This window comes from Ostrinia furnacalis, unplaced genomic scaffold (genome assembly GCF_004193835.3).
Source record: "Ostrinia furnacalis isolate ACB-3 unplaced genomic scaffold, ASM419383v2 OfSCF4279, whole genome shotgun sequence".
Lineage (NCBI taxonomy): Eukaryota > Metazoa > Arthropoda > Insecta > Lepidoptera > Crambidae > Ostrinia > Ostrinia furnacalis.
In genome coordinates, this window is record NW_021134518.1 from 127,847 (window position 1) to 143,416 (window position 15,570).

The window sequence follows — 15,570 nt, forward strand, 5'->3', positions numbered from 1 at the left end:
AAAACGATATACGTGCCTATAAAATTTGAGGGTTGCAGTCGATTTCCCTAGGATCCCATCATCAGATCCTGACTTGGTGACAATGGGACCACCTCAGAAGTGTACCCTATCGAACAAAAAAAGAATTTTGAAAATCGGTCCACAATTGACGGAGTAATCGGTGAACATACATAGAAAAAAAAAACATACATACAGTCGAACATATAACCTCCTCCTTTTTTGAAGTCGGTTAATAATTAAAATGAAGATATCAATTTTCTGACTTCATCATACCATTTATATGACCATGTTAACATGGGCTAGTGTCTGCTCATATACCCATTTACCTAACATCCTGTATATCAAATAATAAACAAAATTATATGGACGGAATAAATTAGATTAATTGGATGCAGGCTGCTACCAACCGTGCGATTTGGAAGTCGTTGGGAGAGGCCTATGTGTAGTAGACGTCCTGAGGCTGAAATGATGATGATGATGATGAAATAAAAATAAATAGGTAAACCAGCTAAGGTGATTAGCTCAGCTGTGATATATTTGAACAATTTTATCTCCATTCTCCATTGTTCTGAGGTTCAATGATCTCTGTTTATTTAGTTGCACACTCATTTTATTTCATTAGTAATGTAGGTCTAAAATGAATATCTCCTAGAAGTAACATTTAATTGAAGAACAAACCCTGCATTTATGTATGCTTCTGGAACATTTTTTTATTTCATGAATAAATTTTTAAGTTGAAAAACCTTAATTTTAGACTTTTAGCACATTTCTAACAGTTACATCAATGCCAAATTATTTAACTTGTTTTCACTTATCATTATTGGCTTGGTTACTCTTAATTGCGTGAAGTTAATTGCGCTAATAGCATTGAAAGCTGCTTATCAGTTAAATTCTTCTATTTTATTGTTGGCAGCCAATGTCATACTTTGAACCCATACAGTAGTATAAAAATATTGTAACTCAAAAATAAAGAAATATCATCCAAAACATGCGCCAAGTGGGCATACACGTCATTAGAAATTATTAATTCAATCAAATCCTTTAACCTATGTTATTATCTTTTCTATGTATAAATATGTATGTAAAATTACAAGTCTTAAAGACAAAGAAAAGAATCAGATAATGGCTACTTTACACTATGAGACTTGAAGCGAGTTGAACAAAGGTTCAGTATTGCTGACGCCACAAAATGGAGGGTGCACGCCGCAAGCGAGCGAGATAAGGGCATAGATAAAAACATCTTTTTTTAGACCTCACACTGTTCATTGGGACATGGATTTCGTACTAGCGGCAACAGTGTTAACTACCGCCGGTCATGTCGTCTCGTTCTATCTCAAAGAATCACCATTTGGTGAGAGCGAGAGCAAAAACGGAAATGGATTTGGTTAACACTGTGGCCGATAGTACCTACCTACAGTTGTCCCAGGGCGCATTGTTAGGCTACGCAAAACATTTACGTAAAGATTCGGCCAAACCTATGCGTGCGCGATGGTGATGGCGGTCCTATTGATCTTTACTGATCGCCACTGCATACGCAGGTTGCACGCGTTGGTTTGGCCGAACCTTTAATAACAAAACAGCTACAAATAAGTGACTTAAGCTGTTGAGTTGCATCATCTTACTTTGACTACTACATAACGATAACCGAACCGGTGCTTTTTGTATGGAATTTGACAGATTTTTGACGTTTGTTAAAGTTAAAGTATGATGGTGCAACTCAGCTTCAATACCTGGGAAACGAAGTATATACAGGGTGTTAGGTAAATGGGTATATGAGCCGACACTAGCCCATGTTAACATGGGCATATAAATGGTATAGTGAAGTCAGAAATTGATATCATCATTTTATTTTTTTAAATTTTCATACAAAATAAATTTGATAAAATCCGATTTGTATGAAAATTTAAATAATTAAAATGAAGATATCAATTTTCTGACTTCACCATACCATTTATATGGCCATGTTAACATGGGCTAGTGTCAGCTCATATACCCATTTACCTAACACCCTGTATAACTTGATGTTCCGTTTAATTAATCAAAATAGTATTCGATGTAACTTCGTTTGTTTGGATGGTTTCCCAAATAAAAAACGAGACAAACTATAATAGCATGAGTACTTTCGTGTGTCATTTGAATTTATTTGACCGTAAACCGTAGAACTGGGACACCAATTCCCGCGGCAAATTGGTCAACACGAGTCGGAGATTCGTTGTTACACTAACACCTCCGTGTTTGTTACAAATATTTTTTGTGAATACAATATTCGTTTCCCACCTAAAGTAAAATCACTTAATGACATAGGTATTTAATGCACCTTTGGTTAGAAGAACCCTCACTCTACTTAATTGTTTGTAAAGTGTAATAATGATTCTGTGCTTCAGAAAGCACGTTAACCACCATATAAATAAAGTTTTATTTGTGATCCCCAGTCGTTAAAATTTGTTAAATTTTGCTTAGCGGAATCTATTGCACTAAAGGAAATTGTCATCAGATCGACTTTGAATCTACGACAATCCTTATTGAAGTCAGGGAAATGTAAATGATCCTTTAATTATTCGACATTTAAATTCAAAAATTGAATATTAGAACAAGTTGATTCGTTCAGAGATCCGGTTAAGTCCCGGACTACGATAAAATAGGGTTTTCACCCAAAGTAATATAGCAACCTCAGATCATAGAAAGAGAATAGATATGAAGTCGCGCGTAACTACAACGAGAACCAGTGTCCCCACATTTCCCCCACCACAGCTCCCACACACACATTCAACTGTGTAAAAACAAAGCGACTGAGAGTCTACGACAACATGTGCAACCGGCTTAAAAGTGCTGTGATTGGCCAGAAGGCGTGCCTTATGGCCAATCAATGGCCGCGTGACGTGACGCACACTTTGAAAAAAGCAATTAGAGAGAAGAAAGATAAAATGGAGTCGATAAGATATCGATACTTTAAATCCTGGGGGCAAGGCTCGAAATTGGTTTAAAAAATGCTTGTATGAAAACCTTTTTATTATTATACGTTATTTTTTTTATTTATAAGCAAAATACCAATGGATTTGCAATATTTACATGTGGTAAATGACTTCATTGTTCCTGTAGTTCTTCGTTTCACTTATGTTATTGCACGTTACGACGCATTATCCAACAATATCGGAGAACATTTCCTCAGTACGACTGAATCGCGACTAACCTGGCGTCGCGGGCGATGTTCGTTTCTGGGCATATCGCGGAGACACGCGCCACGCCCCCGTTTCACATCTATTCCCTTCTATGATCTGAGATAGCAACGGTTTGATAAATTATTTGCTTTAATACCCCCTAAGTAAACACTAGTGCGATTCTAATCAAATCCTTGAAAAAAACACTCCCAAAATGATAAGTTTGCTCAATGAATCATTTATTCGCCGATTGCACGTGTACCTATTGTAGGTGGGTCTTACTTACCTAGGTACATTTTATGGAACCTAAAGACCTAGATAAGGTTTGTAAACGTTTCTCATATCGATATTGCATCGATTGCCAGTTAGATATAATTGCCTATTTAATTTCAATTTGCATTTTAAATGTGATTTATTCTTTTTACATTTAAAAAAAACGCGACAAGTTGTAAATCTGCCCTGTGGGTTTTACACACATGGTTTGTTACTATAATTTGCGTCAAATAGCAACAATGTCCAATTTTATTTAAACTGCTGCACTTCGAATATTCCTAATGACTATGATTGCGGTGACTAATTACTTATTATATCATTTCATCGTTAAAGTTTACTTAATACTCAATGTTGAAAGACTTGTTCTTGAAACGTTAATTAGCATTGATTAAGTTTGTGCACTGATTTTGACGTGCGCAAGATGTCTCAATTTGAGGAAATAAATCTCAGTATATTGAGACTCGGTCAGTATTTTTAACTCGGTCTTTTTTGCAAAAAAAATTGCTTCTGATGAGCTGACGCTGTACATTCTTTACAGAAAACCTTAATAGGAGCGCGCTGCGATGAGCTTTTATCGGGCCATTTTATCGACTTGACATGATATCCTCCTATGCTCTTCTGATTAATTTGGTTGCGGATCCAATGACAGTTTAACTTTCCCCCGGGACAAACTTGACCATCATTGGTTGGGTTTTTATGGCGGTCAAGCTGTAGATCCCGGCTACACAGGAGTTGCAGTGGTGGGAATAGTCCCGTTTTGACATGATAAGCCCATACTTTTGTCGTCTAAAGTCATCGATAAGATTTTATCACAGCGCCTCCTAGCCCGGCTGGTTTATGACATAATATCCATCCAAATCTATCAATCATCCCTCCCTTCACCATCACTGTATCGACACCGTTACAAATCTAAAACCGGTTCTGACCCCCGCATAGACGTTTCGAAAATTACACAAAAAACGCAATCTTTCTTTTTCTACTAAACTTACGTGTACCGCCCCAATGGGTCGTGTCGTGTCGCCCTAATTGCCGTCTACGGGCTAGCCGATAACTGCGTTTATTGCCTGTAAAAATAATTGTAGTGTTGTTCATTGCGTAACGCCTCCAATCTGCGCTGGAAGAATGTCGGGTGCGTGTGAGGTACAAACGGCAGTTAACAACTTTCTGTTTCATCGTGCATTTATCATAGAGTAGAGCTCTTAGTGCAGGGGTAGCGATAAATGGCTGAACTGTTTTTTGTAATGTGCGGGTTGTAACGACTGAGGTAACAATTCCACCCTACTGCTACTATTGTTAATGCTAATGGCTGCGCTTTTTTTATGCCAAACTCCATGTTTCGCCAGGTTTCTTTGCCCATAGCTAATTCACACCATGACAGCTCAACGTCCCTTCCCTCTTTTATTCCTCTTATCTTTTAGACTCCCCGCAGACTAGAGACTTTTGGTCTGCCGGTAGTTGGGCCCGATTGTAATGTATGAAGAATCGGCCGATACCAATGTGCGCACTTCCATACTTGTTCATACTGATTAACAGCCCGACCCAACTATCGACCGACAAAAAGTCTGAAGTCTGCGGCTAGGCTTATGTGAACCATGTTGATTCAAGTTAACAATGTTGCAACGAAACTGGGATTAAAACCTACTACGTAAATTGATTTTACCCTACACGGCACGGGCCTCATCAATCGGGATTCGAACGTTAAAACGTGATAAAATGTGCAAACACTGCTTTATGATCCGCAACTCGCATATTGCCCGATTTCCCTCCAAAGTGCGCAAAAAACTTCCTTATCGGATTATCCCAGGTTTACCGAAACCTATAATATGCTGTTCAAACAAAACGTGACAACATAATGTCATATTGAATCCCAGACCTCCAGGTGAGAGTTAGAACCGTTTATTACAAAGGATATTGCTTATCCGCAAGAGCAAAACGAAATCCACAATTTGAAGAAGTTTACAGCTGCGAACTTCATGTTTCAAATTAAGTTTACCCATAAATGTTGCTACGTTAATTATTGGTGTTGTTGTAATAGCAGCCCATCTATACCTGACTACGGAGGTACAATGCGAAGAACTGGTGAAAAAAAAGGATTCCATAACAAAGAAATATTACCTACAAGTTTTTGTTTCGGTTACTTTAGTACTTTAGTCCATTATATAAGTTCCTATAGTGTTACGGATAAGGTTAAGGTGCCCTTTTGTTTTTAAATGTCTTAGGGGAAATATACCTGTATTTTCACCAAAACTGTTTATTGTGTTATTCCCTGTTGTAGTACTGTCTGGAATCGTAGACGGCTCATGTCCTCGAAATTCTACAAATTCTCTGTAGCTCAGTGACTTAATCCATCAAGATGACAGAAAAATAAAATATTTAAGCACCCTGTATCAGTTCGTATACCTTCTCACTTAAGTATTAAAGTGATTTAAGTCGCCAGTCGAGCAATTGCCTTGGATTCATGAACATGAATTATTCAGTGGAGTTCACGATCTACTTGAGATTAAAATAGAGTTTGACATGTTAATGGTTTCATAACAAAATATGTCTGGGAAGGAAATATTGACGAAAACGCTTTTTAAACTATTACAAAAAGTAGAGGTCACATCGGTTTCTTTACTGTTCTATTAATAAGATTCGTTTTGTATGATTAAGGTTGGAACTAGTACGTAACTTTTGACCCAGTTTTAATCTAACATAATGTAATAAGGCGGTTTAGTGCATTCGGTGCAAACCGAGTTTGTTGCGTGTGACGCTAGTCCTCTGCACTTTACGAATGTTCTTCGGTGAGCTTATCTTTATAACGAGTCAAAATAATATGTTTACTAGCTGTGCCCGCGTCTTCGTACCCGTGAAAATATTTTGAATAATAAATATTTCCCATTTTTGCAACATTTTTCTTTACTGCTCCGTCTCTATCGGCTTTAGGGTTGTATATAGCCAGCCTTCCCAAATAAGATTATTATTAGTATAGAATTAGATAAATTAAATACCCACTTCACTGAATTGTGTACCCTACATAAATATTTTTCGCTTTGCTTGTCAATACCTCCATGCCCTCTGATCTGAGGACATTAGCCTGTATGTTCTTGAAACCCTTTAGGGTATTTCCCTTCCGTATGATAAATAACTAACTTGTGGCTATACTGATAATCCATATTTTAAGAATGTCGTAAAAATACCTTATCTTTACACGCTAACTTTATCTTTTCGGTGAATATGGTGTTGATAACGTTATGATTTTATTGCTATCTTTTGCCCCTGATTTCGATTTTCGCCCTCCTATTTCGTAGGAAATCTTTTAAAATTAAAAATAAATGTTATATTTAGTGACACGTGTTTAATTTTCTTCATTTAAAAAGGTACCAAAGTTCATCAAAATTAATAATTATAGTGATTAAAGCATGAAAAAAAAACCTAAGAAAAAGAAACTTTCTCGTTCGTAATGAATGTAGGCGTTTTTGTTTTCACTCAAAAAAGATAATATACCTCGTTTAATAACAGTTTAGATGTGCGTTTTTCTTTTTCATCAGAGAAGTTCGAATTTGTTTTTGCTGTTGGGTAAAAAAAAACAGATGCATTCGGCAGCTGCTGTGTTGCGGACCGTGTCGATCGCTCAGCCACTCCACTTGACTGCACCGGTGATCAAATGTGTGGGTCATTTGTATGTTTTGTCCGCGATTCTCTATTGCACTTCGTTACACGCGTCACTGGCGTGTATATTACAAGCTTTTTATTACTTTCACATGTCTGGTGTCTGTCGTCAAATCTTGCAACTTAAAATTGACCCACTTCCCGGTTTCCTATTGAGCTGAAATTTTGCATACATGTGTAAGTCCGATGACAATGCAATATTATGGTACCATTGAGCTGGTCTGATGATGGAGTCGGGAGGTGGCCATAGGAACTCCTAAACAAAACGGCGGAAACTCATCGAGTTTGGGTTCGTTGGATTTGTCTTTTCGAGCACTTTAGTGTTAGATAACGTCCAGGGTCCTGAGATTAAGATATAACTAAAAAGTGTAAAATAAAATTATAATAAAAATAAACTTTTTTAAAAACAAGCTTTTATTCTGAATTTCGAAAGCTTGTAGCGCAAACAGAGAAAAAGAGGAATAAATTCCATGCGCGATACAAACTTTCGAAATTCAGAATAAACATTTGAGATTCGCTGATGATTTAATACTTTTCTCCGAATGCCCGATGACCTTGGAAAAAATGCTGCAACAATTATCAGACGAAAGTGCAAATGCAGGGCTCACAATGAATATAACAAAAACGAAAGTAATGACCAACTCCTCACAAAACATTCATATTGCAGTTAATAACCAACAGTTAGAATATGTAAGCGAGTACATTTACTTGGGACAATTAGTATCACCGACAGAGAGTATGCAGAAAGAAATAGAAAGAAGAATAGCAAACACTTGGAAAAGATTCTGGTCGTTGAGCGAAGTAATGAAAAATAATGAAATGCCTATGGCTGAAAAACGGAAAGTCTTCAATGCTTGCATATTGCCATGTCTTACATACGGATGCCAAACTTGGGCCTTAACTGAACAACAACAAAATAAATTAAATATATGTCAGAACGGGATAGAGAGAAGCGTTCTAGGAGTGAGAAGAAAGGATAAAATGCAATTAAAAAAGATCAAAGGGAAGACAAAGTTTGGAAAAGTACAATCATTATGTAGGAAATTAAAATGGCGCTGGACAGGACATATGTTAAGAGAAAAGAAAGAGAAATGGACCAGAATAATTACGGAATGGTACCCTAGAGAAAGCAAATGAAGTAGAGGAAGACAACCAAAGAGATGGGAAGACGATTTGAAGCAAGTAGCTGGGCCAGAATGGTTACGTACAGCAAAGGACAGAAACAAATGGAAATCCTTAGAGGAGGCCTTTGTCGAAAGACAAGCTGTTAAGAGGAGAGATAAGCCGAATGCCGAAAATACCATTTAGTTTAAATGAATTTTTTTCTTACCTCTAGTTATAATGTGTAATATTATGTATAGTGAAATAAGTTAAAAAAATTAACAGCAATAAAGGCTTATTTTATTTTTTATTTTATTTTAATAATATTGTAGGAAGAAAAGTAAATATCACAGAACTTTATTTTCCCTTAGTCATAAAAACTTACTCACTTTCAATTAAAAGATGATTTTCATTATCAACCTATTGTAGCAGTCTACCACTGGACATAAAAATAGGCATTATTGACTAGTCTGCCCATTAAGCAACAGTATTTTATTTAAATCGGAGTTACCTAACTCCCTAGGACGTTTTTTGTTTTTACAAAAATGTGTTTCCATATCTTTAAGAGCTTCTTTGCCATCTTTGAGTTATTTTTATTGGAGTAGGGTTTAATAGCGTGTTCTCTATTATGGTTAGACCTAAGGTGTAGAGTAGACACGGATCCATTCAAAACCCATCCATCATGAATTTTGCCCTGAGTGTTAAAATTAACCTATCGCCTTCACAGCTCTCATATAATTTTAATGCAAGCCTATTTAATTATTTATACTCCCCGCAAGTGCATTCAATAAAATCCACGTTAATACGATACTTATTTATTTTATCAGGATATTTAGATTCCGTGAGACGATTTTCATTGCACGCTGTTATTTCAGAACTTAGTGTAGACAGCGACCTTGTTTTATATCAATTCAGTTCAAACGTTCAATTTCAAAATTAGATAAGTGTATATTATACGTTACTTGCTGTAATGAAAACCGAAAACTGGAAAGTTAAATTGATTACGACTTCTATCGTGGTACCATTTATTATAAGGTCTGTTTTTCAAGTTGATTATTCGCATAATATTTTTTCGATTGGGTTCCGATACTGCTATTAATTTAAATTATTGATGAAAAGTCAATTTGTCGGTATGTTTGTGCTTCCATTTGTAGCATTGGTAGGTCGTTGACTGAGGTCTGACATTTCCAAAAGCTAGGACAGAATATCAACCCTTCGAATTCGCCGACATTCTGGGGTTAGTGAACTAAGGTCAGCCATCGGCGCACGGTGGGCTGATATTAGAGCTTCATAGACTTAGCGTCGCTCAAATATCAAGTGCCTAATTTTGAAAAAATAAATATGCCAATGTGTTCCTTTAGCAAAAGGGAATATTTTATGTTATGTAACGTTTCTTGATAAAGTTATTATTTAATAAGTTATTGACAATTTCCTTTTTTTTTGTATGGAGCTCAACATTTATTTTTATTTTATTCGTTATTCTTAAGCTTTCTTAAGAAATTGACTTTTGTATTATGTAATGCAACATATAAGCTATGTTATCACCTAGTGTCGCATTTCGGAAATCTTCGGAACATTGTCATTTTGGACTTTAAATAAATAATAATAATAAATAATAAAAAAAAAGCAATTATTGTCAATAACTTATTAAATAATAACTTTATCAAGAAAAGTTACATAACATAAAATATTTCTTTTTGGTAAAGGAACACATTGGCGTAGTTATTTTTACAAAATTTGGCAGTTATTTAAATTTTTTTTTTTTTATTTTAATGTCCAAAATGACAATGTTCCGAAGATTTCCGAAATGCGACACTTGGTGATAACATAGTTTATATGCTGCATTACATAATACAAAAGTCAATTTCTTAAGAAAGCTTAAGAATAACGAATAAAATAAAAATAAATGTTGAGCTCCATACAAAAAAAAAGGAAATTGTCAATAACTTATTAAATAATAACTTTATCAAGAAACGTTACATAACATAAAATGTTCCTTTTTGGTAAAGGAACACATTGGCGTATTTATTTTTTCAAAATTAGGCACTTGATTTTTGAGCGACGCTAAGTCTATGAAGCTCTAATATCAGCCCACCGTGCGGCGTCGGCTGTGCAAGCCTTTGGAAGGCAACGGAAAGTTAAAATATCAGTCATTCCAAAACAAAGTTTTTTTTTACTTCTCTGTGGCCAGTGCGTGTCAATATCATAATCATTCCAGAAGTTAAACAAACTTTTTACTTTTCTGTGGCCAGTGTGTGTTTAAAAATAGGTAAAATACGTCAATGTTTCGTGTTTGATGGTTCAGCGAGATATAACAAAACCAATTTGATACAACGTAAGGGTTTCGTTAGGAATGTAATGCGGCGTGTAATTGTGTGTGTATACTTGCGCTATGCCTAATAAATACCTGCCTACTTTACCACATGTATGGTTATTAGTTTCTGTTAATGGTTGTACGGCTAGCAACACAGCTAGTTTATAACTGGTTGCGTTTTCTCTGTTTATGTTGTTGTTGGTTTTACCATAATGTTTTTAGTTTATGCGTTGAAAAAGTATTACAATTACAAAGACATTTTACCTTGTCGTTGCTGGAATCTAAAATGCCTATCCTCATAAATAGGAAAATCTATTTTTATAAAAGTACTATTGTATACTCGGAGATTCGATCACTGGCATCTAATGATCAATCATGTACTGTTTAACACCACTTCAATTTTTTTTTTGTTTCTTTTTTTTTCTTTTGTCTTTGCATTTGAAACAATACCCGTGGTAGGGCCACGAAACACGCGTTCACCAAAACCTTCTTTATTCCAGGACTCCTGCCGCCTGGTCGGCGGATCCAAGTTCTACGAGGTGATGGACGGCTCTGCGTCGGCGGACGCGTCCACTCCCTCGCCTACCGAGAAGCACGACCACATGAAGCCGATCGAGAGCGATGACGAAGGTATACGCATATGTACGTCGATGATTCTCTGGGGGCTTTTATTAGCGGTAAAACTGTAGCTGTAGATCCTGGCTACACAAGAGTTGCGGCGGTGGGAACGAGAGGTGGGAATAGCCCCGTTTGATTATCTCATTTAATGGCCACACTTTTGAATGGCCATTTAGGCGTCGAAAACTCCAGGTTAGAAAAACGCTATCTAGAATAAGTTCGTGAGATCAGATTTAGATTAATTATTTAACTGTATCTAACTAAACTTACCTCGAATAGAAGGATAACCCTTCTAGATCGCGAATTTTCCCTTGTAGCTTTATGTAAATAAGTAAATAAAGTGTACATTAACTATGAAAGTCAAATGAATATTTTTGCGATTTCAATTTCCATACACTAATATTTTTTATTGAAAAGTCACGTACCGCGAACGTTGGGCCGCTCTCACTTTGGTTGGTCGGTTACCTTCTTTAATAATTAATGCATAAAATTGTGCTGAATCATTGCTTAACAAATCTTATCACTATAATCTAATTCGAGTAACCTGAATTTGCTTAGTTTTGTGTTTGTATTATGATAATTTACTACCCGAATTGAGTTAACAGTGATGTAATCGATGTTATTGTTTATTAAATGAGTAATAACAGCAGATTCAGTTTGTAGTAAACATAAATAGGTAATTGTTTTGATTGACTGAAATTGCGTTAATAGGTTGACATTCACGCACCTCGCTTTGTCGAAATTAATATTGTTTTGAAATTAGTTAACAGCTTGTACAGCTTTTAGGCAACATGTAGACTGTAGTCTTATTATGTTGTTAACTGTACTTGACCTAATATACAGGTTGCTGAAACTCAAATATTTGAATTATTAATGCAAATAATTATACATTTTCTCGAAAGAGTTTTCACTTGTTTTTAAATAAGTACACGCAGCTAATGCTTACAGAACCATATAATAATCTTAAAACTTAACGTCCGTCGTGATACAAATTTTTGTCCTCACTCCTCACCATCTTAATGGCGCAAGTACACTATGCGGGAAATTGACCGACCCGAAACGCTAGATCGCCCACCGAAGTATGGGCGACGTACTGCGAAACTGACCCAAGTGCGTGTTTACATTACGTCTCGATCAATTTCCCGCATAGTGTACTTGTGCCATAATATTTCCCTCTGGATCTTCTAACAACCATTCTTCTTCCAGTGTCAGATGTGGACCAAGAGTGCACGGTGTTTAGCGGTGTCAGCTACCTCGGCGCTCAAAACATCTCCGACCCCAAGTCTGAGAGTGACATTCAGCGTATTATGAAGGAGCTCAGCTCTATGCCCGAGAGCCGGGACGGCATCGCCGTGTCGATATCGATACCCGTCTGCTCGCAGGGACTTGTGGTGTAAGTAGTTTATATGTGTAGTTAATTAGACGATAGTAACCTAAGAACATCGCCGACCCCAAGTCTGAGAGTGACATTCAGCGCATCATGAAGGAGCTCAGCTCTATGCCCGAGAGCCGGGACGGCATCGCCGTGTCGATATCGATACCCGTCTGTTCGCAGGGACTTGTGGTGTGAGTAGTTTATGTGTAGTTCAGTAGACGATAGTAGCCTAAGAACATCTCCGACCCCAAGTCTGAGAGTGACATTCAGTGCATTATGAAGGAGCTCAGCTCTATGCCCGAGAGCCGGGATGGCATCGCCGTGTCGATATCGATACCCATCTGCTCGCAGGGACTTGTGGTGTGGATGACTTTTTATTAGATACTTGGCATAAATTGCCTAGTGGTCCACGGTGGCCAAAGACTTAGAGCTTGCCCAAACAAATGTTTCCGCATCCAGGACAGAATGTCCTGGCGCCACAACGAGTAGAGCCGTCCGAGGAAATGGCTAGGACAAAGAAAAAGTGTAGTCCAAATCCTTTATTTGCCTTTGGCAAACTGGAGAGAGTCGTGCTCCTGCAGTGGAGACTAAATGACCTGATGATAATAACGTATAATCCTCAAATACAATTTATAAGGATCATTTCCTTCCTGCTCTGAAAATTAGTTTTTAATTGGCAGCCAATTTCGATTTTTATAACTGGTTCTTTTAAAATCAATAAATTGCTAGTCAATTAAGTTACATTTCTACTTCTTTTATCTACAACTGTCGTATTCTTCACAGCCTCTACCAAGCAGACTCCAACAGCGTGATGACCCGCTACGCCGTGAACCGCATATCGTTCTACGCACGCGGCGCGACCGGCTCGCCCGTCGCCTCTTGCTTCGCCTTCACCTGGTCTCACGGCGAGACCAAGGAGTCTGCCGTCTATCGCTGCCATGTGTTCCGTTGCCACATCGCTGAGGCCGTCAACCAGGTGTCAAGTAAGTCATAAGCACTAATATACAGGTAAAGGCTGTTTAACAGCGTTTTAAAAGCGACCAGCTCGCCCGTCGCCTCTTGCTTCACCTTCACCTGGTCTCACGGCGAGACCAAGGAGTCTGCCGTGTATCGCTGCCATGTGTTCCGTTGCCACATCGCTGAAGCCGTCAACCAGGTGTCAAGTAAGTCATAAACAGCACTATTATACAACTGAAGGCTGTTTTACAGCATTTTAAAAGCGACCAGCTCGCCCGTTGCCTCTTGCTTCGCCTTCACCTGGGCTCACGGCGAGACCAAGGAGTCTGCCGTGTATCGCTGCCATGTGTTCCGTTGCCACATCGCTGAGGCCGTCAACCAGGTGTCAAGTAAGTCATAAACAACACTAATATACTGCTGAAGGCTGGTTAGAAGTAAACAGTTCGCCCGTCGCCTCTTGCTTCGCCTTCACCTGGTGTCACGGCGAGACCAAGGAGTCTGCCGTCTATCGCTGCCACGTGTTCCGCTGCCACATCGCTGAGGCCGTCAATCAAGTGTCAAGTAAGTCATAAACAACACTGTTATACAGCTGAAAGCTGTTTTACAGCGTTTTAAAAGCGATTAGCTTGCCCGTCGCCTCTTGCTTCGCCTTCACCTGGTGTCACGGCGAGACCAAGGAGTCTGCCGTCTATCGCTGCCACGTGTTCCGCTGCCACATCGCTGAGGCCGTCAATCAAGTGTCAAGTAAGTCATAAACAACACTGTTATACAGCTGAAGGCTGTTTTACAGAGTTTTAAAAGCGATTAGCTTGCCCGTCGCCTCTTGCTTCGCCTTCACCTGGTGTCACGGCGAGACCAAGGAGTCTGCCGTCTATCGCTGCCATGTGTTCCGTTGCCACATCGCTGAGGCCGTCAATCAAGTGTCAAGCAAATAAGTCATAAAGGACACTATTATACAGCTAGCTGAAGGATCGTTAGAAGTAAACAGCTCGCCCGTCGCCTCTTGTTTCGTCTTTACGTAGTCTCACGGCGAGACCAAGGAGTATGCCGATTATCCCTCTAGACAAGTTAAAATCCGTTCCGTGAATCCATTTTGAAATTAAAACTGTCACCAATGCTATTTTGTCTATAGGGCCCATAAACTATCTACCAAATTATTGTTCATTATTATTAGTAATTAATTACTTACACTTTTACACAGCTACTAGTCAAGGAAGATAAAGATCAAACGACCGGCTCGATAAAGGGGCACTCATAAATTGTGATAAAAACGTATTTTTTTTCAAATTAGCTTAATTAATACTTGCTAAAGTAGTTAACTACAAAGTTGATGGAACAATTTAAAACATTATTAAGTTGATGGATTTATTTACTACAATGTAAACTATAATGATTTTCATTCATAGAACAAACTACAAAGCCATCATTAATAAAATTGGGTCCCCAAGTCTGTTGGACGTGACCTGGTAACTTAGCGCTACGTCAACAGTGCACCTTCTTGCACACAAATGATGTCATATCAATCAACTCTATGTATTCTGACATAAGGTACAAAGTCGCGCAGGGTTCGTAAAGCCCTTGACTGTACATTTATGATGATGGTAAAGACACGCATTTAGAGCTCATGATTTGCCTAAATTGATTCATCAAACTGTCAATGCAGATGTTTGCGCGTTCATTTATAACAATTCAGTGCGCGTGAGCATTTAACGTTTAGTCGAAGTCTATTGTGAGGTTTAGGTGGTTTGTTTTGTGGTATAAGTGTGTTATTAGTGCGTTCATAACAATAAAATTATATCACAGTGACCAATTAAATTATACTGCATGAAGTTACGTGATCTTGAGTGAGAGGTTATTATAGATTATTTTATTTATTGAGATAAAAATATTATGTCTACTCGTAAAATTATCATCTGAAATGACATCTCGCTTAAATTAGTATTCTATTGTGTTTATTTATGATCCTTCTAATTGTCTAACTATGTATCTATTTAATTCTGTTCAATCATCATTAACATAGTTTTGTATTGTTTTTGATGATAACGACATACCATATTGAATTACTGCATCCTTATTCTGATGGTTTTATTGTTTTCATTTCAAAATAATTTCAGAAAATTTAA

At 37.7% G+C, this 15,570-nt stretch overlaps 1 protein-coding gene across 14 annotated transcripts in view; it reads left to right on the forward strand.

Annotated features, from left to right (window-relative positions):
• Positions 1-15,570, forward strand: part of GAPcenA (GTPase activating protein and centrosome-associated) — a 45,166-nt gene that overhangs the window by 6,323 nt on the left and 23,273 nt on the right. For 9 of the 14 annotated variants that reach the window (XM_028313564.1, XM_028313552.1, XM_028313553.1 and 6 more), the window contains 3 exons: positions 10,998-11,139; positions 12,322-12,508; positions 13,274-13,473. In XM_028313564.1, coding sequence (XP_028169365.1) covers positions 10,998-11,139; positions 12,322-12,508; positions 13,274-13,473 — 529 coding nt within the window. Of the gene's footprint in view, positions 1-10,997; positions 11,140-12,321; positions 12,509-12,769; positions 12,853-13,273; positions 13,474-15,570 lie in introns of those variants that run through there. The other 5 variants (XM_028313555.1, XM_028313561.1, XM_028313562.1 and 2 more) reach the window with 2 other exon arrangements.